Source organism: Saccostrea echinata, unplaced genomic scaffold (genome assembly GCF_033153115.1).
Source record: "Saccostrea echinata isolate AGI-Se365-2 ecotype Australia unplaced genomic scaffold, CSIRO_AGI_Sech_v1 ptg000001l, whole genome shotgun sequence".
In the NCBI taxonomy this organism is placed as follows: domain Eukaryota; kingdom Metazoa; phylum Mollusca; class Bivalvia; order Ostreida; family Ostreidae; genus Saccostrea; species Saccostrea echinata.
In genome coordinates this window covers 6,073,810-6,097,321 of record NW_026889750.1, presented here as the reverse complement: position 1 = coordinate 6,097,321, position 23,512 = coordinate 6,073,810, and the positions used below count along the sequence as shown (strand labels likewise).

General features: G+C 32.5%; 1 protein-coding gene across 1 annotated transcript; it reads left to right on the top strand.

The window, feature by feature from the left end:
• Positions 1 to 12,287: 12,287 nt before the first annotated feature.
• LOC133181966 (uncharacterized) lies at positions 12,288 to 13,043 on the top strand. The gene is made up of 3 exons (XM_061316636.1): positions 12,288 to 12,516; positions 12,621 to 12,758; positions 12,898 to 13,043. The coding sequence occupies exons 1-3, from the start codon at positions 12,288 to 12,290 to the stop codon at positions 13,041 to 13,043; spliced, it is 513 nt and encodes a 170-aa protein (XP_061172620.1).
• Positions 13,044 to 23,512: the final 10,469 nt, after the last annotated feature.

Genomic DNA, 23,512 nt, shown 5'->3' with positions numbered 1-23,512 from the left:
CTAAATTAAAAAAGAAAAGAAAGTTGTAAAAAATAATTTATGAGTGAACCACAGAACACGTTTAAAACCTTATTTAGAAGAAAATCAACATTAAATACAGTAGGGTATATTATTTATAGCAAGTTTGTTTAAGTTATACACATGAAGAGTTCTGATTTACTTGCCGATTGAAAACGCTTACCTGTTTACGGGACCTGCTTTTTACCTACATATTACGACATATTACGCAATACTCGAACAAAACAACATTTTTATGAGATCAATAAGGTGTTAAAGAGCAACTTTAATTCCTAAATCCATATCGAAATATTTACCGTTTTTGAGTTATAAAGCGAAAACTTTCAAGGGCTCTAGATCCCTAATTTTAGGGGCCAGCCCCTTTTAAATGATATCAAATGAAAGCTCTTGGAATTATGCACAACTTTTATTATACATGTTTTAACAAATTATTTTTAGTTTTAAAGATATAAAGGAAAATATGTCAAAATTTTTGCTCTTTTTCGCGTTCTAACTTTTGACCCCTCTCTAGCGCCATATTTAATGCAAAAATCAAGAAAGAAAAACCGATGTGCACAACTTCAATGCTTCTTCTTTTCAATTTCAAATGGTATTGTGCTCCAATTATTACAGTTTCCGAGCCTTTGTCTGGAAACCAGAGGCATAAAAATTTCAATCAAAGGGGAATAACTCGTGAAAAGAAGGTAATTTCCGAATTGTATTACAGTATTCTGAAAGTGTTTTGTAAAGTCTAAAAGCTCTGAAAATTTGAACAAAATCCGTTCAGAAATGAGGAAGATATGAAGCTTCAAAGTTGGCGTCTAGGAAAAAAAAAAAAAAAGAATAATCTTAATCATTACAATCAGTAGAAGGTCTTCCGTTGGAAACGGAAGACCTTAAAAATGCAGATTGGAACAGTTAATGTAGATGCTGAAGGTATATTATTTTCTAATTACAGACATTGAGAATAAATCTATAAAAGATTGCATGTGTAATGGATAATTTTGTAAACTGTATGCAGATTTAAGTCGAACTCTTCTATAGCAGATTTATCAGCCAAATCTGCTTTTTAAATATTCAGTGGTTTCAACCCCCCAAAAAAGAGAATTTCTGAATTTACATTGAAAACATTGCTTAAGTTTAACAAGTTTAGGGAGCCCGTGTTTTAAACGTTTTATTTTTTTCCTTTCCTATAAGAATATATATTCATTTAACTGGAAGTTATTTTTTTTTTAATTCTGTATAATAAATGAGTAATTATTACGCATAAAATCAAACTTTGCTGTTTGCTAAGTAATCCCATTTTAAGAAGATGGGTGAACATGGCGAGCGAAAAGTCTATAGTGTGACAAACATGAAGGTGAAAAATTAAATCTCACTCATATCAAAATTTTCCTTGATATTTCATCCAACATTAAAATATACTTTATGTAAAATCTCTACAATTTGCAAAAATCCCTCAAAGATTGAAATTATTTGCTTATGAAATATTATACACACATTAAAGAGGGCAAAACGAGTCATTTTCTCAAACTATAACACTATTTTTCGATATGAGTGGGTCTTCGCTCCATTTTTTTGAAAGTTAATCCTCAAAGTTTGCATAAAAATATACATTTTTGGTTACCAAAAATATGGAGTAAAGACCACTATACCTTAAAAATATACTTTTATGACACAACCTTCGCATCTTTTCGAGAAATACTTGAAGTCCATTAAGTCAAGGGTCATATCACAAATATGATTTAAATGCCACCCTTTATCAGGACTTGTGTAGTCTAGTGATTAGCGCTAGTCTCGAAAGAAAATGATACTTAGGATTTTTATTGCTTTGGGTTCGAACCCCACGAAAACCAAATTATTTTTTTAATAAACGACTAAATTTTGCCGAGAAAATTTTCTTCGGAGAAGTTTTGTTTATCATAATTTGATAAATTTCAATAATAAGAACTTTACTCTTAATACTAAATTCACAAATTGAACATGATTTTTATGTATCCGAAGCTGTAGGCTTTCTGCAAGCTATGTTCGCCCATCTCCTTTCTTTTGTTCAATAACAGTCTAATTTTGAAGGATATCAGTACTGAGACAGTCTGATATTACTATTAATACCAGACTGCTCACTAATATCGGACTGCTACAGATAAACTTTTAGACTGCATGCATGCAAAAACAAAGGAATGACATCACAGCAATGTTTTAATTAACTATATTTAAAGACGACCTTCCCTTTTTATGGTGACTGAGGTCATTTTCAAAATTAATGATGACCCGCCCTTTCCAGTGATGTTTAAAGGGGGTACATCTATTTTAGGAGTGGTAAAAAAATTATGTGAGCAATGTGTTTTCATACGGTTTGTTTTGTGCAGTGTATGGATTTAGATTTTTTTAAATGCATAAACTTTGAATATTGAAATCTAATTTAAGATATGGTTGTTATCTCCATCGAATTGTTTACATATACAGATATATTGAGTTTGTATGTTGATGACATTGAGCAAAGTCACAAGAGGGTGCCAAAGTAGGACATTTTACCGAGATTCCTCAATTTTGATGGAATTTCGTCAAATTTGGGATTTTTTTAACTTCGGGAAACATAGGGCACAAGATTGCCTACTGTATCTGTGATTCTTAAATACACGATTCATCTGATGCTAATGTATGAAATATATATATTTGGTAGATAGGCAGACTTGTGCTCTGTTTCTTCTTAAACAAAATGCGCTCTAAAATTGATGAAAATTTACATAAAAATGAGAAAATTAGGAAATTAACATATTTTCTGACCTTCTTGTGGCCTTTGTGTATCCCTTACATTAAAATCAATACCCATTTTATAACGGAGATGACAACAGGTTTTTATTTTAAATTATTGCATAGTTCTTAGCAAAACTTCAAACCGGAGGCCAAAAAGGGGTCTTAGCTTATCTTGTCCTTTAGCCCCTACCATTGAAAAACAAAACAAAGTTGGGTATTTTTAATAGAATCGAGTCTTTTTGTCATACAGCACTGTAAGAGCAATTTTAAATCAACTTATCGAAACGAAGAAACAAAATTAATTACTTAGTACATACTCCAAAAATGATTGTTAACTACTTTTATGTGCCATCGATTTTTTTTTTTTTTTTTATTGAATGAATATATTTAACCTTCTAAATTTCATTCTTCATTATCGGCTGGTAAAGGTATTTCGCCATGAAAATTAAAGTTCAGTTTCTGCCATGAATCCGTTCAAGGGAGAAAAAAATTTAAGAATTTAGATTAAGTATGCAATAATGTACCGTTATCCAGAAAAAATATCACTTGAAACTATATAAATGAATGTATTTTTAGTTTCTTTTATATAATTTCCAGGAATTCAGCACATCCTTTTTAAATCGCATTTATCACATTATATCAACTTCTTTCACTAGGGATCTTAAGATGGGTTAAGTTCTCAGTAAATGAGATAAGACGTTTTCTGATACGCAGAGATAAAATGGAGTATCTATGTTAATTTTGTAATGTGTTCGTACATGTACGCAACTTAATTAAACCATCATTGTTTTAGTAATGGGGGAGGGGGTCAACCAAATAAAATATTTGACAAGAAAAAAAAAATGATTATCTAACTCCGATTCTTCTTCTTTATTTTTGAGATATAATTTTATATACTCTACTATACTCAGGTAGAAAAAAAAGCTGGAGGAGGGGCAAAAAGATACTCTTGCCTCTCACCGTCTTCAAAAGTGGTAGTGGGGACGGTAGCCCCCTTTGACTTTGTCTTTGATCTAACAACTGATGTCTCTCTGTTCCTCTTTTTCAAAACATTTCTGAATCTCAGAATTGATATATGTATCAAACTATAATCGTACAAGATAGCAAATACATGGTACACGAGCTGTCTCTGGATCCAGAGCTAAGTGACGTTTCGCTATGGTTCCCGCCCCCGCAAAGTTAATTCATTAACAATATTTTCTCACTTCTTTCCCGGAAATATTGATATATTTATTATTTATAACTTTAATTTTATTTTCTCATATTGACATTACTATATTGATGTTTTGTTTTGATCAAAATCTTGAAATCAATATTTTTTTAAGTCGATGTATATTATAGCAATAAAATCAATCAAATAAAAGAAGGTGCCTTAAATTGTTTAAAAACACCCTTACAATACAATTCAAAATATGTGTATAAATGGGATTTATAACACTTTTTATGTTGATAACACAATAAAATATAAGACAATGTACAAGTTATAACTCAACAAGTGTGGACACCTTTCCGCTTCCGTATCAACTCCCTCTTGAAATGGATTTGCGATATATTCCAAAAATGTCATTTATCATGTAATCTTAACCGAAGTACAAGCTTAAGTGTTTATTTTTAATCTGAAGATGATGGGGAAATCCTTTTTACCTTTACCCCCCTCTTATTGAAGATAAACGACGAAAAAACCCATCCCTGGGCAAATTTTACATTTTCTTGAATAAGTAGTCGGTATTTCTAATAGGATCGAGTCTTTTTTCTTTCAAGTACTGTATACTTTACATCAACACATCGAAAAGAACCTTCACAAGCAGGTATGAATTAACTATTAAAATATTTACTTTGAGAAACACAGTTGCAAATATGAATGGGCTATTATAAATTTTATTTGAAAACAAAGCAGAAATTTGTAGAAATAAATGTTTTTAATTTCAAACCGCCATATATTAATTTGCAATCAATAAGTTAAAGAGCTAAGAAAAATGCGTTTCACAAGTCGCATTGAAATTACACTTTCGGATTATCATAAACGCACTGAAGAAAAAATAACAGAACTATTGTCTTAAAAAAATAATGCAACAGGATTGAGACTTTGAATGATTTATATACAAATTATTTATATTTTTTCCTACTTATTTGCATTAACAGTCAACTTTATATATAAGGTGCAAATGTTTGTTCAAAATTTAGTTTGAAACATTAATTTTAAATAATATTTATCAAAAATATTTTGAAATAAGGATACTAATCCCATTTCTGATTTTTAATACGAAGGATATTTACAAATCTGGCATTTTTAAATCTGATAAATAATTATATTTCACTGTTCTGATTTAAAAAAAATTGTAGATTTTTTTTCAACAAAACACTGATATTTGTACCCCCCCCCCCCCAAAAAAAAAAGAAATACTTATAACATGTAAGAAATTTCAGCAAAGAGTTCATCGTAAAAGTTTCCTATTCAAGCAAACTCTCTCCAAAAGTTACTTGTAAATCATTAAATTCTATGATTTCATCGTATAGTTGAGTAAAACTTAACATTTGTTAAACCTTTCATGGTCCGTGCTCATTGCTGACTTTTCCCCATCTCTTGATAACCAAACAACGGTAAAGAACTTTTGTAATTAATACTGTCAGGAAAAAAAGTGCATGAAACTGATATTTCCTACTTCGATATCCATTGTACAGTATACATTTAGATGTTTAACACTGTCTGTAGTAAAGCATTTTCAATGAAAAGTGCCTATTTTCTAGAATAAATGAAACAAAACTTCTGTATGTTTCCGTGTGTTTTGAGGAAAATAGCGATTAAGTTTACTTTGTGTGTTCAATTATGATAAAATGCGAAGGCGATACTAATATCGTTCCTTAATGCCGACACACTCAACGTTAAACTGGCACATGTGCACAACACATAAAACACCCCCCACCCCCACCCCACCCCAAGAAAAAAAACGCGAAAGAAAGAAATTGAGGTGATGCAATTTAAGTGCAATAATTAGGGAGTGCTAATAACACTGCTCCTTCTACTTCGTATTTTGCCCTAGCACTTTTTTTGCTCTTTTGCCTTCTCACTTTCGCCTTTGCATTTTCGCACTTTCGCAACCTAGAGGCGAAGATGCAAGTGGTACAATCGTATCGGAACAAAATACATGTATTGAATTGCAATTCAACGTAAACATTGTATCAAGTTTTTTACATAAAAAATCATTTAGTTCAATATTTTCAGTATAAGATTTTCTCTATCAAATGCAAATTCCTCTCTCTCTCTCTCTCTCTCTCTCTCTCTCTCTCTCTCTCTGGGTGTGTGTGTTAGGGTGTGTGTGTGTGTCTGTGAGGGTTCGTGTCTGTATGTGAGTAAAATTCAATCATGTATAATGCAGATATTCAAAGATCATCACGAGACTTCTTTCACTGTTTTTACACATCATGTCAGATTAAAAAAATATTTTTAATGGAATTTATATAAGCAAATAAAAGTTGTCATTTTAGTATTGATCATTATAAAAGTGTCGTTCAATAAGTAATGCAGCACGAGGTTTTTCATACTAAAAGGAGTTGAGTTTTTTTTATTTTTATGCCCCCGTAAACAAAGTTTCGAGGGTATATAGTTTTTGCCCTGTCCGTCCGTCTGTCTGTCTGTCTGTCTGTCTGTCTATCTGTCTAGCTGTCTGTTTGTCCGCAAAAACTTTAACCTTGCCCATAACTTTTGAGTGGGTGGGGCTATGGCTTTCTTATTTCACAGGTGTATTCCTTGTGACAAGACCTTTCTTTGGGTACCACCAAATTTGACCTTTTGACCTTGACCTTGGAGTTTGGTCTACTTTTACAAATAAATACCACACTTTAACCTTGGCCATAACGTTTGAGCAGTTGGAGCTAGGGCTTTCATTCTTCACATGTGTATTCATTGTGACAAGATCTTTCAGCTGGTATAAATTCTTTTGATTTTGACCTTGACCTTAGAGTTTTTCCCACTTTTAAAAAACTTTAACCTTGGCCATAACTTTTGAACATTTAGAACTAGAGCTTTCATATTTCACAGGTGTATTCCTTGTAACAAGACCTCCCCTTGGGTACCAACACTTTTGACCTTTTGACCTTGACCTTTGGAGTTTGACATGCATTTGAGAAAATTCAACCCTCGCCATAAGCTGCCATACGGGGGCATCAGTGTTTCACAAACACACCTTGTTTTTTCATGACTTGATATTTCTATTTACGACCCATTTCAATAAGCTGGTTTGTCTTTTTTCGCTCTTTATTGAATCGAACATTCCCATCGGCATTAAGCAATGCCCTCGCTTATTGGCCATCCTTTTCAAAGCTCATTGGTTGAGGGGCGGAGTCAAATGAAAGAAGCTAAATGGCTATTGATTGATTGTATGTTGTTTTACGTCAATTCGAGATTTTTTCACTCATATAGAGACGTCACCATATACCGGTGAAGGGCTTCAAATTTTGACCTTTACTCGACATTTAGGGCAATTGAGCAGTGAGGGATCTTTATCATGCCAACGCCTGCCGTGACACGGGGCCTCGGTTTTTAACGTCTCGTCCCTATACACAGGAAGTGATTTAATACACAGTAGAGTACAAAAGAAGTCAAACTTTAACTGTGTTGGGATTTTGAGATGATATTAGATTAGAAATAAAAAGTTGTAAATAAAGGTTAATATCAATAACTTTTATTAATTTGTAATTGAATCTGTGTCAAAGCATTCCCACCCATTAAAAATATTATTATTTAAAGTATTTGTTGAGCTTTGAAAAACAGTTATACCTAACTTTGATATATAATTCAGGCTTGGGGTAATGCTTAATCGTAATGGTAATGCATTGCAATGCATTACTTGAACTGGAAGTAATGTTAGTAATGTGTAATGCCAAAAAAGTTGCATTACATGTAATGGTAATGTAATGCATTACTTTATCAAATCCTGAGTAATGCTGGCATTACATAGCATTACAAAGCATTATTGTGTATGTACCTATTTTAAATTAAAATGAACCTGGAATTTCTATTTTATAAATGATAGAGATGAATGGAAAAAGTTAACCTTATTAAATAAACCCTCTGTATCTATATTTAAATACACTTTTTATTCCACTGAAATTACAATTACCATGATTAGGTACTTTACATTTAAATTATCACACTTTTTTAGATAAGATTTGACTTCAAAGAATTATTTAAAATAGTTTTTATAAAATCTTTTTAAAAAATAAATCCGATATGAGGTACGTACACTAATTAATGTACACTGTAAACTGATAATTACCCTCTTTTGAATACTTAGAGTGTCATCGAAACAAACTAAACCTCTGGGGTTATATTCGGTAACAATTAAAACAATGCATTGTTTTGAGAAGTGCTCCAAATTACCAGTCCCTTTCTCCTGACTGTGTTTATAAAACATTAATTGAGCTGGTCTAGCTTGAGTTGACTATGAAAAATACATTGTACCAAAAGGAACAGAAGACATGCAGGCATTAATGTTTATCAGAGCAAAATGTGCATACTGTCCAACCCTTTCTTACAAGTTTGTTAATGCATTTATATTTTTTTTCAGAAGGCACTAGATCCAAATAATCTATGCTTATTTATTATTAGATAGTTTTGGGCAGGGGTTAAAGTGCCTCAAAAGTTAAATTCTTTATGACATCAATACATGTAGTTACAAAAAAATGCATATTGTACAATTGTTTTTACCTTACTGACAATTGAAAAGTTTGAACTTCCTATCACTCGCTGTCTATGAATAAAAAAAAGATATTAAGTTATTTACAGTGTAATAAATACAAGTACTTGAAATCAAATTTGAATTATCATTCGTCATGTTTAGTTTTGAAGGGGTTTGATGCATGCTTATGAAAATAGTTGCAAAGTTTTGTATTTATATAAAACCCCAGAAGTAATGGTAATGTAAAGCATTACTTTAAGATTTAGAGTAATGGTAATGGTAATTTAATGCCCAAATTTTTGACGTAATGGTATAATGTAATGCATTACTTTCCAATGTAATTTCACCCCAAGCCTGATATATATATTGCCATAAAGGATATCATAATTATTTCAAATACTGAAGGTGTGTGTATATTATCAAGCTAAAAATTCCATAGTAATACAGCTTCTCTATTGTTTATACCATGTGTGGTAAATATCAAAGGATCAAAAGTTAATTTGAAGGTCACCACGAGTGCCAAAGAAGGTGTACATTGTATACACAGGGACTAGTAAGTAAATGTCTATCAAGTTCTAGCACCCAATGATGTACCTTAATGCACTTGATTGACAGGGGTATACATAGACCAGGTATATTTGAAGGAGTTGCTTAAAATCTATGTCTTTAAGTGTTTATTTTTTTTTTAATCTAAAGATTATGAAGAAATACTTTTTTACCTTTACCCCCTCTTATTGAAGATAAAGGAGGAAAAACCCATCCCTGGACAAATTTTACATTTTCTTGAATAAGTAGTCGGTATTTCTAATAGGATCAAGTCTTTTTTCTCATTCAAGCACCGTATAACGGTACTTTTACATCAAAACATCGAAAAGAACCTTCACAAGCAGGTATGAATTAACTATTGAAATATTTACTTTGTGAAACACAGTTGTAAATACATGTATAAACGGGTTATTATAAATTTTATCTGAAAAAAAAGCATAGATGTGTAAAAATAAATGTTTTTAATTTCAAACCGCCATATATTAATTTGTATTCATTAAGTTAAAGAACTAAAAAAAATACGTTTCACAAGTCGCATTGGAATTACTCTTTCAGATTATCATGAGCGCACTGAAGAAAAACTAACAGATCGATTGTCTTTAAAAAAAATAATGTAATAGGATTGAGACTTTAAAATATTTATATACAAATTATTTAAATTTTTTCCTACTTATTTGCATTAACAAAGTCAACTTTATAAATAAGGTGCAAATGTTTGTTCAAAATTTAGTTCGAAACATTAATTTTAAGTTAATATTTATCAAAAATATTTTTGAAATAAGGATACTAATCCCATTTCTGATTTTTAAAACGAAGGATATGTACAAATCTGTCATTTTTAAATCTGATAAATAATTATATGTAAATTTCACTGTTCTGATTAAAAATTTGTAGATTTTTTTCTTCAACAAAACATTGATATTTGTACACCCCCACCCCCCCACCCCCCCAAAAGAAATACTTATATCATGTAAGAATTTTAGGCAGAGTTCAGCGTAAAAAGTTTCCATTTCAAGCAAACTCTGTATAAAAGTTACTTGTAAATCATTAAATTCTATGATTTAATCGTATGGCAGGGTAAAGCTTAACATTTATTAAACCTGTTTATGGTCCGTGCTCATTGCTGACTTTTCCCCCCATCTCTTGATATCTCTAGGCATAATACAATAAATATGTAAAATGCTTTCTTATTTCTTCATTTGATAATTATAAATGCTTTACGTTTGTTTAAAAATGATATGCATGTGATTCAGAAAACCTTTTCACCAATGACAATGAAACCAAACTTTTGTAATTAATACTGTCCGGAAAAAAAAACGCGTGAAACTGATATTTCCGACTTCGATATCCATTGTACAATGTACATTTATACGAGTATGTTTAATTCTGTCTGTAGTAAAGCATTTTCAATGGGGAAAAAAAGCTTCTGTATGTTTCCGTGTGTGTTTAATTATTGATGATAATTCAGTTACAATAATTTACACTATTTACATAATATTTTTTTTTTTTTTTTTTTTTTTTTTTTTTTTTATAAATGATATATTTATTTTCAATAACATACAACAAAATATTGAGGCAAAACTTCCGCAGAAGCCCTCTGTATATACCTCATCTGGGGTGCCAGGAGCTCCCTGGATCGGTATTTTTATTATAATATTTAATTTACAAAATAATATACATTAAATGAGAAAAAAAAATTACATGTACGTATACATATCATTGCTGACATTTCATTTCTATACATATGCTTATATATCATTGTATAATATTTTTTTTATAAATAAAATAAGTATCATAGATGAAATATCTTAATTTATATACTTCTCAAACTACATACACAAAGAAAATCATATTTGGTCAGCTAAATTTTTTATAAGATGGTAATTTAATTGAACACTTTTTGCATCCTTTGCTACTAAATAATACTGATATAATGATGATTTTAAAAAAGATAACATTGCATGTGCATTTACATTTTCATTTTAATGTATAATATATAATATTTTTTCATTTAAAAAGAAGTATAATTTTTATGGAAGAAGATGAATCAATAAACACATGTACTTGATAAAGCAAGAAATTGGACTTTAACTAAAGTATCAGCAAAGCCTTTGTACTCCCTGCTCAACAACACGAAATTCATGCCAAAAGATAGCTGCAAAACTGTAGCATTATGGTTTTATATTTTGGTTTGACTGAAGCATTATGGTTTTATATTTTGGTCTTTGACCATAACGCTACAGATCCCGTAATGCAAATATTAAGCAATCTACGGCGCAAGATTTTCTGCGCACTTTGGGGATGTATTTCGCCACTTTCCAGCATTGGTCAATCAACGACCTTTCATTAAAATTCCCTAATTCTAGACATATTCTATAACCAACCTGTATATTTTATCTACCTCCTAACCCTTTATAGTCGTCTCTACAGACCAATAAACTCGCTTGTTGTGAATTTGTTGTCGGATGGCAACGTGATGCTAAAAGAAACCTATTTGTATCGACTTAGGTCAGTCGCGGCTGTGATTCGAACAAACAACCACGCAGCGAGCGCTCTACCGACTGAGTAATTAACTCTAATAATAATAAATTCCTTCCAGATATAGGTACCTCTTCTGCTTATAGATTCCTAAAAGAAAACACGCGTTAAAAATGTCAAATTACCTTTTTTAAAAATACATGTTTACACATTGCAACAAAAAGTATAATAAACGTTTAATCTGTGACAAAACAGGATTGTAATATTTTGAGCCCAAAAGAAAGATCGATTATAAAATGTGACATCAGAAAGAAAGCTTAGAGCATTACCAGAGCTCCAAATGCTGCAAACAAGCAAAGATATGTAAAGAACATTTTGAAAAAAGAAACTGAAGAACTAAGCCATACCCCCCCCCTCCCCATATTCACCAGGTACAGTCGACTTCCTCTTATTCCCAAAACTCAAAATAAAGGAAAACACTACAATTTTGGAACTGTCCAATAGAGTGTCATCTATTTGTATCTTTTTGAAGCATAAGGAAGAGTAAGCTTAGGTGTTTCAGTCGTGGGTAAAGAGACTTCACACATCTGTAAATGTTGACAGAGAATAGATTGTAGTGTTAAAAGATTAATGCTTTCCATGTTTTTCTTTGGTGACATTTTGCTTTATTTAATGAATCCCCTCCCCTATATATAAATGTTATTAAATAGAATGCCTAAATAAAATATAATTAGTTGTGTAATTCTAGGAGCTTTCATTGTAATCAGAACATCCACATAAAACTATGCTATTCTTTCTTTCAGCCTCTGATATCCGCAATCGTAATCTAAGATGGCATTGTTTGGAGAAGTTTCTAAATTCTTCGTCATCGGATTCGTTCTACAAATTATTGCGTTGGTTATTGACATCGTCGGGTTTGCTTCACCCTACTGGATTAAAGGGGAATCGAGCATTGATGGGATTAAGGTAGAAGCGCATGGAGGATTGTGGAAATATTGCATTTCCTCAGACTTTTCTGGTCAAGATGTCTCCAATTGCAATCAAGTCGTGACTAATGCAGGTAAAAAATAACCGATAAGTTGTTGTTTTATAGAGATGCTTAATTAACAGTACAGAGTTCCTCATATAATGACACTTACTTACCTATTTCTTTATCTTTGAAAGGTTGGTTCAAGGCAGTACAAGCTTTTGCATGCCTTGGGCTTATTTGTCTGCTGATTGCTGTTGTCGCACTACCAATCAAACTTCGTCTGGATAAAGCCTCACTTCTCCATTTGTCTGCTGGGTTAACATTTGCAGGAGGTACATGTCATATATTTTTTTTAAAAAATTCCATAAGCATCTCGGTCGATTAAATGTGGACAATGAAAATTTGAAATTTAAACTCAGCAAGGAAACCTACTTTGTACTCCTTTAATTCAAGTACATGTCTTTCTTTCAGCGATTTGCATTTTGATATCCATCGCTGTTTTTGCCGCTAAGGAAAAAGAGTCCGGAGCAACTGGTCACTTTCACTTTGCCTTTGCTTTCTGCGTTATAGCCATGATTCTAGCAATACCAGCTGGGATTTTAATAATAGTTGGATGATTAAAATAGTACAAAACTTAAGTTTTGTTGCTATATATGGGTTTAAAATCCATATTAAGTAAATTGTTGTAAAAGTTATTGAAAAATAAAAACCTTAAATGAACTCGATGACATTTTTGTTATAAGAACAGAACAGAACATTTATTTTCTAATTTAGAGCCCATAACAGACAAGTATGAAATTATTACAATAATAAGGAAAAGATATGCCAATGGATAGTATAACAATTTGTAAATGACATTGCTCATTTCAACAATAATATTGTACTATTTCAGTTAAAGGGAATACTATATATAAAAATGTATGGCTACTACAACATGTTATCATTTATGAATTTGCTCACAAAATTAAGAGTTTCTTTGTCTTCAGTATTGAGTAACCAAAAAAGTTTTTGTTCATCATCTAACGCCAAGAAATTTGGAAATTTACTTTTAATTGACTGAAAAATTTCTTTTCTTTGATGACCATATTTTTTACATGTTATCAAAAAATGAGTTTCCTCATCTACACTGTTAGAATTACATCTATTACTTAATCGATCTTCTTGAGAGTTGTTGGTAAATCTTCCCACTTCAATTTGCAATCTGTGACAAGAAATTCTTAATTTACATAGAGATTTTCGGTGATGAAATTTTTTTAACTACTGATAGATAATTCTCATAACCCCAATTTTGTTTGAGTTTTACATATGTGCTTAATTTACCATCGGTATAACTTTATTGACTTGTATACCAATTTTTTACATAATAATATAATAAGGTTTTATGACAGAGTGACTTAAATTTATGCTTCCCGTAAAAAATTACTTCATTTTAGATATTCAGTATATTTCTTAATTTCTGTACAAATGCGAACCATGAGTTCTTGCCATCTACAAAGAGTTTTTACTACATTCATATGCATCTTTAAGTAAAGGAAATTCTGTGGACAAATTTTCAAATCTATACCAAGTTTTGATATGTAAAATTGGTCATTATGCTGCTCTTTTTCATTATTTCAGTTGACTCCTATAAATTATATCACATTCAGTAATTTTAAACTTATTTTGTTTGTTAGAAATATTACCTGTAATCTGTCTACATATTATTGAATATTTGACGAGAACATTGTTTTTCCTTAAATGAGACTGCTACTTTAGTTTTTCTGTTCATTGTGTCTTGATCAGTAGAATACGAGTATACCAACTGTTCAAGCCTTTAAGAAATTTGCTTTTGATTCAGAAACTTCATCGATTCTGAAATGTCAACCAAAAAAAAAAAATACAAAGTATGTGACCCAATTTGTGATGTCATGAAAATATTCCCTCGCAGCAAACAGTACCTTGAACAACGGCATAGAGTACCAGCAAATTAATTTATTGTGGACCTCACAAAGAAATCTGCACATTAACACTTGGATACGTACTACATACAAACTCTCGCATGGATATTAAAAAAGACGCCTGGCATTCAAAGCTATACATTTTTAGCTGCTCTCTTGAATAAAAAATTGTCCTGGTTTTTCTCCTCGTATTTTTAACTACATTTGTATTTTTAGTAACCATGGCAACACCGTTCATCGAAATCAGAAACCGATACAAAGAATTATGTACTTTAGTGTAATCTACTTGTGTGCCAAGTTATATTGAAATCAGACCAAAACTGTAGGAGAAGTACATGTAGCGTTTTGAAAATATTTCACAGAAATTTCTATTTTTAGTAACCATGGCAACACCTTTCATGGAAATCAGATACAGATACAAAGAATTATGTACCTTAGTGTAGTCTACTTGTGTGCCAAGTTATATTGAAATCAGACCAAAACTGTAGGAGGAGTAGCATTTTGAAAAATTGTTTACAGACAGACAGACAGACAGACAAACGGACGGACGACGGACACCTTACTATCGCATAAGCTCTTCTGGTCTCTGACTAGTAGAGCTAAAAAGTCGGAGGGAAAGCACTTAAGATTCCCATATAAAAATTTATTGAAAAGTAAAACATCATAATTCTCGGAAAAGGGAAGGGGGGGGGGGGCTGAAAAACATTCATGCATGATAATATTTTTGTTAATGACTTGTATTGGCAAAGTAACAACCTTGTAAAGTTCATTTTGTTAATTTCAAAGTCACTCAGAAATCAAATATATTTTCATGACAAATCAAAAACCTAATTACTATATATTTAGACCAAATTTTGCCATCAAAATAATTATACGATCCTCATTTTGGTGCATACAGTTCGTCGCCGCTTTAAACCTTAATTTATACAACATATATTTTTAAAAGCATATTCATTATATTTTTTATTTAAGTTAATTTGTTCAACAATTAATTCGAGAGTACTTTGAAAATATTATTGAGACTTAACAAGAGGCCCAAGGGCCTTGATGGTCGCCTGAGTATAATACATCCCTGTAAAGGATCCATAGAATGGTAAACAGTTATATAAGAATAAATAAAGCTAGATGAAGACGAAGGTAGATGTAGATGAATGTAAATGAAGACATGTTGTTAAAAAAAGAGAGGAAAAGAAAACGAGGATGAACAGAGATCAACAAAATTGTTAATCTGGTAATCAGCAAAAACTGGAAAATAGATCTCTTTACCTGCCTTTATTTGCCATTGCTAACTCCACTCTAATATTAAACTTATAAAAACACTGTATACATGTATAGTAAACCCAGCTTTGGTCACGCTTGGTCTTTGAATAACATTTAATGAACAAATATAAGGTATTATTGTCTCATTTTTATTCATCTGTTATATTTAAAAGTCCTTTTTGTGTTATAAGTTAAAAATTCTTGTACAATTCTCTACACAATTTATCTATAAATTACATTATTATATAGTTTATGAATAGTCCCTATATAATCTATACAAACGCAAACAGTTCATAATACTACATATTCACTGGATTTGAAGCCGTATTCACCGGAGGGTCAGTGCGCGTGCAGCGGCATTGTGACGTCACAATCAATACCTCAAGCAACGTTGAAAACAATGGCTGTGCAAAGGCCGGAGCCAGGGGTCTGTTTTACAAAAGAACTTACGACTAAGACCAAAAACTCCAGTTGATTGAAAAATTTGGCAAAATTGATAATTGTGTTCAAAATTGCTATCGTAAAAGTATCTTTCTACATTCTTTTTAAAGATAATAAAACCATTTTCTATCTAATGTAATTTAGAAAGTTATAAGCAGAATTAAATTTTGCTCTTAGTCGTAAGTTCTTTTGTAAAACGGGCCCCAGCTGTATATCTGAGAAGGAAAATTGTTAGGCAAATTTACCGTAGGACTATATATTTTCCAAACATTGCGATGTATTACACACAACGACAGGAAAACACGGAAGTTATAAGTTGTAATCTGGACAATTTTTTTTAATTTTTCTATACGATAGAAGTTTGTTAATGAAAATGGAGTTGTCATGCAGCCTTCAATGTCTTATTCATTCAAATCCTGACTAATAAAACAATTATGGACTCTTGCGGTGGTGAATATGGTTTGTTATTCACCAGAAAAATATCAATATTGACCTCGGCATCGCCTCGGTCAATATTGATATTTTTCTGGTGAATAACAAACCATATTCACCACCGCAAGAGTCCATAATTGTATATTACATGTACTTGGTACTATTTACAGTGATTATTTATATAAAGATAAATAGCAAAGGGGAATACAAAGTAAAAATTTCAATATATGATCAAAAAAGAGCTCCACCTTAACTCCAGAACCTACGGTGGCTGCTATAGGACATGATATGAGAATTTTTTTTATTAATTCGTGGCCACGAAATAAAATTCGTGGCCACGAAATAAAAATTCGTGGCCACGAAATAAAATTCGTGGCCACGAAATAAAAATCCGTGGCCACGAAATAAAATTCGTGGGAACGAAATAAAATTCGTGGCCACGAAATAAAATTCGTGGGAACGAATTTTTATTTCGTGGCCACGAATTTTTATTTCACAATTATATGTACATATAGTGTTAAAATGATAATTTGCTATGGACCTAGTGAGAGTCTGTCCCATGACACACAAACACAGTTAGATTATTGTAACTGGCCCGCACTGATAAACGTCATTATAAATACCCATATATTTAATTTGCATATATATTAGAAGCAGCTGAGAATTGGTACATGCATTATGAACATAGTCTAGATGTAAAAAATAATAATAATAATAAACTCTCTCTTTTGCTCTGTGCCCAAAATTAAAACGACATTCAAGCCAATTCAATTGACTGTTCTGGAGTTTAAGGCAGTTCAATGATACTGCATCCAAAATGACATCCTAACCAAATGATAAAACAAAATGAAAGTGTTCTCTTCAGCTTGTCATCATGCTACATGACACAGCAAGAAGTCACGATTTTTTAGATGATATGATACGCAGGGACAATTTTATATTAGCCAATTTATGTATTTTTCTTAACTATAACAACTCTGGCAAGTTTTGTTCCTGATATTAGTCAAGGCAACCCGAACATTAATGACTTTAAGGGCTTATTTGCTGTTTTCTCACATTTTCTATTGAATCCTGTCACATAGTTGTAATGAAATAAAGACACAAAATCTTAGCATGTTAGGAGTATAACTTCTCATGTAAAACATGTTCTACGTAACAGCATCGAATCTCATTGCTCATTACACATATATCCCGTTGGCTCATTCCAATTAAATGATAATTATATATAAGTTCGTTCATCTTGAATGACATAAAACAGAAGAAGCTAAAAATGGCATTATGTAGCACAAATTTATTTCATGGCCACGAATTTTATTTCGTGGCCACGAATTTTTATTTCGTGGCCACGAAATTTATTTCGTTCCCACGAATTTTTATTTCGTGGCCACGAATTTTTATTTCGTGGCCACGAATTTTATTTCGTTCCCACGAATTTTATTTCGTGGCCACGAAATTTTATTTCGTTCCCACGAATTTTATTTCGTGGCCACGAAATTTTATTTCGTTCCCACGAATTTTATTTCGTGGCCACGAATTAATAAAAAAAATTCTCATACCATGTCCTATACCAGCCACCGTAAAAACCCCTTACCCAGGGTCCATGAATTTCACAATTTTGGGACAAGCACTCTTGCTCATCATAACCATGCACTTAATTTGTCTGCTAAATACACAGTGCCCAGGAGAATAGATTTTCAAAGAATTTAAATGCATTTTCACCCTTGACCCAGGGGCTATGAATTTCATAATTTTGGTAGAGATACAATTGATCATCATATATGTATCTATGGACTTAATTGATCTGCTAAATACTCCAGCATAAAAGAGGAGAGAGGAAAATTTTGGGGGGAATTCAATATGCATTTACACTATATGATCTATAGAACCCTGTTCTAACACCAAAGCTCTTTACACAGGGTTCACGATTTTTACTATTTTGGAAGAAGTACTCTTGCTCATCATGACTATACACTTGGTTTGTCTGCTTGATACTCAGGAGCAGAGATATTCAAAGAATTAGTGCATTTTCACTATATTATCAAGAGCCCCACCCTAACTCCAGAACCCCTAACCCAGGGAATATAAATCTCACAATTTTGAAAAAGGCACCCTTGCTTATTATATCTAGGCATGTAATTTATCTGCTTAATATACAAGGAAGAGAGGAAGATTTTTGAAGAATTAAGGCATTTTTCTCTTTATGACCAATAAAGGCTCATCCTTATACAAGAAACCCTGGTCCAATGGCCAAGATTTACACAATTTTGGAAAAAACACCCTTGGTCATTATATTTATGCACTTGTCTATCTGCTAAATATACAGAGGAAGAGATATGCATTTCATTTTCTATACTAGTATATGATCTATAGAGCCTTGTCCAAACATCAGAACCCTTGCCCAGGTGTCATGATTTTCATAGTTTTGGAAGAAGCATTCTTGCTCATCCAAATCATGCACTTAGATTGTGTGGTAAATACCAAGGAGCAAAAGAAGAATTTTGGAGATTTTTTTTTTACTATATTATGATCTATTAGAGTCTTACCCTAACACCAGAACCCTTGACCTTGGGGTCATGAATTTCACAATTTTGGTAGAGAGTTCAATGCCTATTATGATAATGCAAACAGTTTTATACTGCTTGATGTCCAGGAGTGAAGATTTTTGAAGATTGCAATTAATTTTGATGGTTTTGGCCAACCAGGGGGCTGAGACCATGAAATTCACAATGTTGGTTCCCCTTTGCCCATATATGCTTTACACAAAAAATTAAATGATATTGGTTCATTGGTTCAAAGAAGCTGAAAATGTTCAGATGTTAACACATGACAACAGACGTCAAAAGGCTCAGGGCCACAATGCTCACCTGAGTCACCTTGGCCTTCCTTTTCTTTAGAACTTTAACCCACACTAACCCCAGAGGCAATTATCTAAACAACTTGAATCTTCACTACCTGAGGAAGCTTGCATATTAATATTACTAGGTCATGGTTTTCCTGTTCTTTAGAAGATGATTTTAACTAAAATATTCCTAAGTGTAAAACTTTTATCCGTCATTGTGGCCCCATCCTTCCCCGAGGGGTCATGATTTGAAGAAACTTGAATCTACGCTATGTAATGAAGCTTTCATATAAGTTTCTTTTTTTCGGGCCTAGTGGTTCTTGAAAAAGCTAAAAGATGCCATTAAATTTTCCCTTAAATTATTTCCCCTTGAAAGAGGACATGGCCTTTCATCTGAACAACCCAAGGATGCTTTGTGGCAAGTTTGGTTGAAACTAGCCAGGTGGTTCTTGAGAAGAAGCTGAAAATGTGAAAAGTTTACCGATGGACAGCTAGACAGAGAGGCCAAACAAAATGTGATCAGAAAAGCTCTCTGAGCTTTCAGCTCAGGTGACCTAAAAACAAATAGCAATAACAGATGAACTGAAGTATGTCCAGAAGTCTTGTATCAAGATTTATGCCAGTCATAGAGAAAGAGGCATTTGGGGGAGGGGTGTACTTTGAAATATATTAAGAATAAATATTATGGTGCTAGTGGCAATCATTCTTTATCAAAAAACTTGAATTTAATAATCAGAATTGTAAATTTTTATGATAACTACAATATAATACCAGTTTTCCTTCAAGTCAGGAAAATATAACTGGAAGAAGGATTTTGAAAACTGTTTGAAGACAAAATTTGGGACAGAATTAACAGAGACTACCAATCCGAAACCTCAATTTTTTTTTATTCATAGAGTTTATCCTAATGCTAAGACTCGGAAGTCTGCACTTCTAATAATACATGAATATTGAAAAAGAAAGAGAGAAAAATCTTAATAATCTTAACATTTAACATGCAGTAAATAGAACAGTTTTAAAACAGACACTTTTTACTGTGCAAATTTTGGGATCTTAAGGAAAAGGAACATACATGTATATTTTATATTTCACAACTTCACAGTGGATGTTATCTTATATCATGTATCAAAATTAATCTACATGAATCATCTAATATTTTATCATAATTGCATTTTCATTTGTATTCAATGGTACATGTATAAATTTCTGAACTTTGTATTATTACATATTTAACTTTAATGCTAAATGGTCCTCAGATTTTTGTATATTGACATTACTTTCAAGAGAAAAATCTATAATGCAAGGTCACATGTACAGTCAAACCTCTTTATCTCAAACTTGATGGGACCAAGAAAAAAACTTTGAGATATCCAAGGATTCCATACTAAAATTGTGATTACGACATCAAAATCACTTCAACACATCCTTGGTATTTGAGTAGCAGTGTTTGAGACACTGAAGTTCAGTTGCAGTTTGTGAAAGAAAACAAGAGGCCCAAGGGCCTTAACGGTCACCTGAGTATAATACAACAATTTTGAGGATCCATAGAGTATAAAATGAACTGAAAGGTGAAGCTTTGTTGCCCAAAAGCAAGAAAAATAGGGTGATCAGGATCAACAAAATAATTAGTCTAGTGTTCATTAACAGTTCATAAATTAGGTTCTAATCTGTTCCCCATTTATCACTATCACCATACAGTATACTAAGCAAACAACCAGTACTCCTGTATTATTTTATTTCCTTGTTGAAATCTCTTACATAGGCCTCTCTTGGTCTTTGATGAACATTTAATAAGACAAGTTATTTTTTCTCATTTTTATTTATCTATTACTTACAAGTCCACCTGATCATTAAAACTATGAAAATACTTTTTGTATTATACAATAAAAATTCTTGCATAATTCTCTTATTCTATTAACCTTTCAAGTACATTATTTACAGTGATTGATTATCAAAAGCAAACGGCAAAGGGGAATAACTCCTCTCAGTAGAATACAAATTAATAGAGCCCTGGCCAGGACCAGAACTCTTGACCAAATGGTCCAGATGTTCAAAAATCTGGTAAAAATAGTCCCTTCCTTATCAAAACTTTTACTCTTTTTGCCTCTGATATGCCCAACTGCAGAGAAAATTTTTACAGAAATAATGCATTTTTACTACAGATTCACTATATTATCAATAGAGTCCCCCCTCCCCACCGAGAAACACCAGAGCCTCTCACCCAGGGACCAGAAGTTTGCTCATCATAAGTAATCACTTTGTTTATCTGCTTACTAAGGAGCAGACAGGATTATTTAATAGAATTACTGCATTTTCACTATATTATCAAGAGCCCCACCCTTACACCAGCACATCTGACCCAGGGGTCATGCAATTCACTACTTTGGAAGAAGCACTCTTGCTCATCATAACTATATACTTAGCTTCTTTGCTTTTTAACCAGAAGCAGAAAAGAATATTTTCAAAGAAATTTTGCTTTTTCACTATATAATCAATAGAGCCCCCCCCCCTTTTCACCAGAACCCTTTACCCTGGGACCATGAAATTCACAATTTTGGAAGAGGCATCCTTGCATATCATAACAATGTACTTAGTTTGTTTAAATAGTACCCAGGGGCAGAGAAGAAGATTTTCAAAGAAATAATTCACCTTCACTATAGGAGCTATATAGCCCCACCCTAGCATCAGAACCCCTGTCCCTGGGGACATGAATTTCACAATTTTGGAAGAGGCATCCTTGCTTATCATAACAATGTACTTAGTTTGTTTAAATAATACCCAGGAGCAGAGCAGAAGATTTTTAAAACATTAATGCATTTTCACTGTATAATAAATAGAGCCCCGCCCTAACATCAGAACCCCTGATCCAGGGGCCATGAAATTGACAATTTTGGTAGAGTCACTCTTGCTTATCATAACTATGTATTTAATTCGTTTAAATAATACCCAGGAGTAGAGAAGAAGATTTTCAAAGAAATAATGCACTTTCACTATATGATCTATATAGCCCCGCCCTAGCATCAGAACCCCAACCCTGGGGCTATGAATTTCACAATTTTGGTAGAGTCACCCTTGCTTATCATAACTATGTATTTAATTTGTTTCAATAATACCCAGGAGTAGAGAAGAAGATTTTCAAAGAAATAATGCATTTTCACTATATGATCTATATAGCCCTGCCCTAGCACCGGAACCCCTGACCCTGGGGCTATGAATTTCACAATTTTGGTAGAGTCACCCTTGCTTATTATAACTATGTATTCAATTTGTTTAAATAATACCCAGGAGTAGAGAAGAAGATTTTCAAAGAAATAATGCACTTTCACTATATGATCTATATAGCCCCGCCCTAGCACCGTAACCCCTGACCCTGGGGCTATGAATTTCACAATTTTGGTAGAGTCACTCTTGCTTATCATAACTATGTATTCAATTTGTTTAAATAATACCCAGGAGTAGAGACGAAGATTTTCAAAGAAATAATGCACTTTCACTATATGATCTATATAGCCCCGCCCTAGTATCAGAACCCCAACCCTGGGGATATGAATTTCACAATTTTGGTAGAGTCACTCTTGCTCATCATAACTATGTATTTAATTTGTTTAAATAATACCCAGGAGTAGAGAAGAAGATTTTCAAAGAAATAATGCATTTTCACTATATGATCTATATAGCCCTGCCCTAGCACCGGAACCCCTGACCCTGGGGCTATGAATTTCACAATTTTGGTAGAGTCACCCTTGCTTATCATAACTATGTATTCAATTTGTTTAAATAATACCCAGGAGTAGAGAAGAAGATTTTCAAAGAAATAATGCATTTTCACTATATGATCTATATAGCCCCGCCCTAGCACCGGATCCCCTGACCCTGGGGCTATGAATTTCACAATTTTGGTAGAGTCACCCTTGCTTATCATAACTATGTATTCAATTTGTTTAAATAATACCCAGGAGTAGAGAAGAAGATTTTCAAAGAAATAATGCACTTTCACTATATGATCTATATAGCCCCGCCCTAGCACCAGAACCCCTGACCCTGGGGTCATGAATTTCACAATTTTGGTAGAGGATTCAATACTTATTACAGTCATGTCAACAGTTTGACTGCTTGATGTCCAGGAGTAAAGAAGAAGATTTTTAAAGATTGCATTAATTTTGGTGGTTTTAACCCC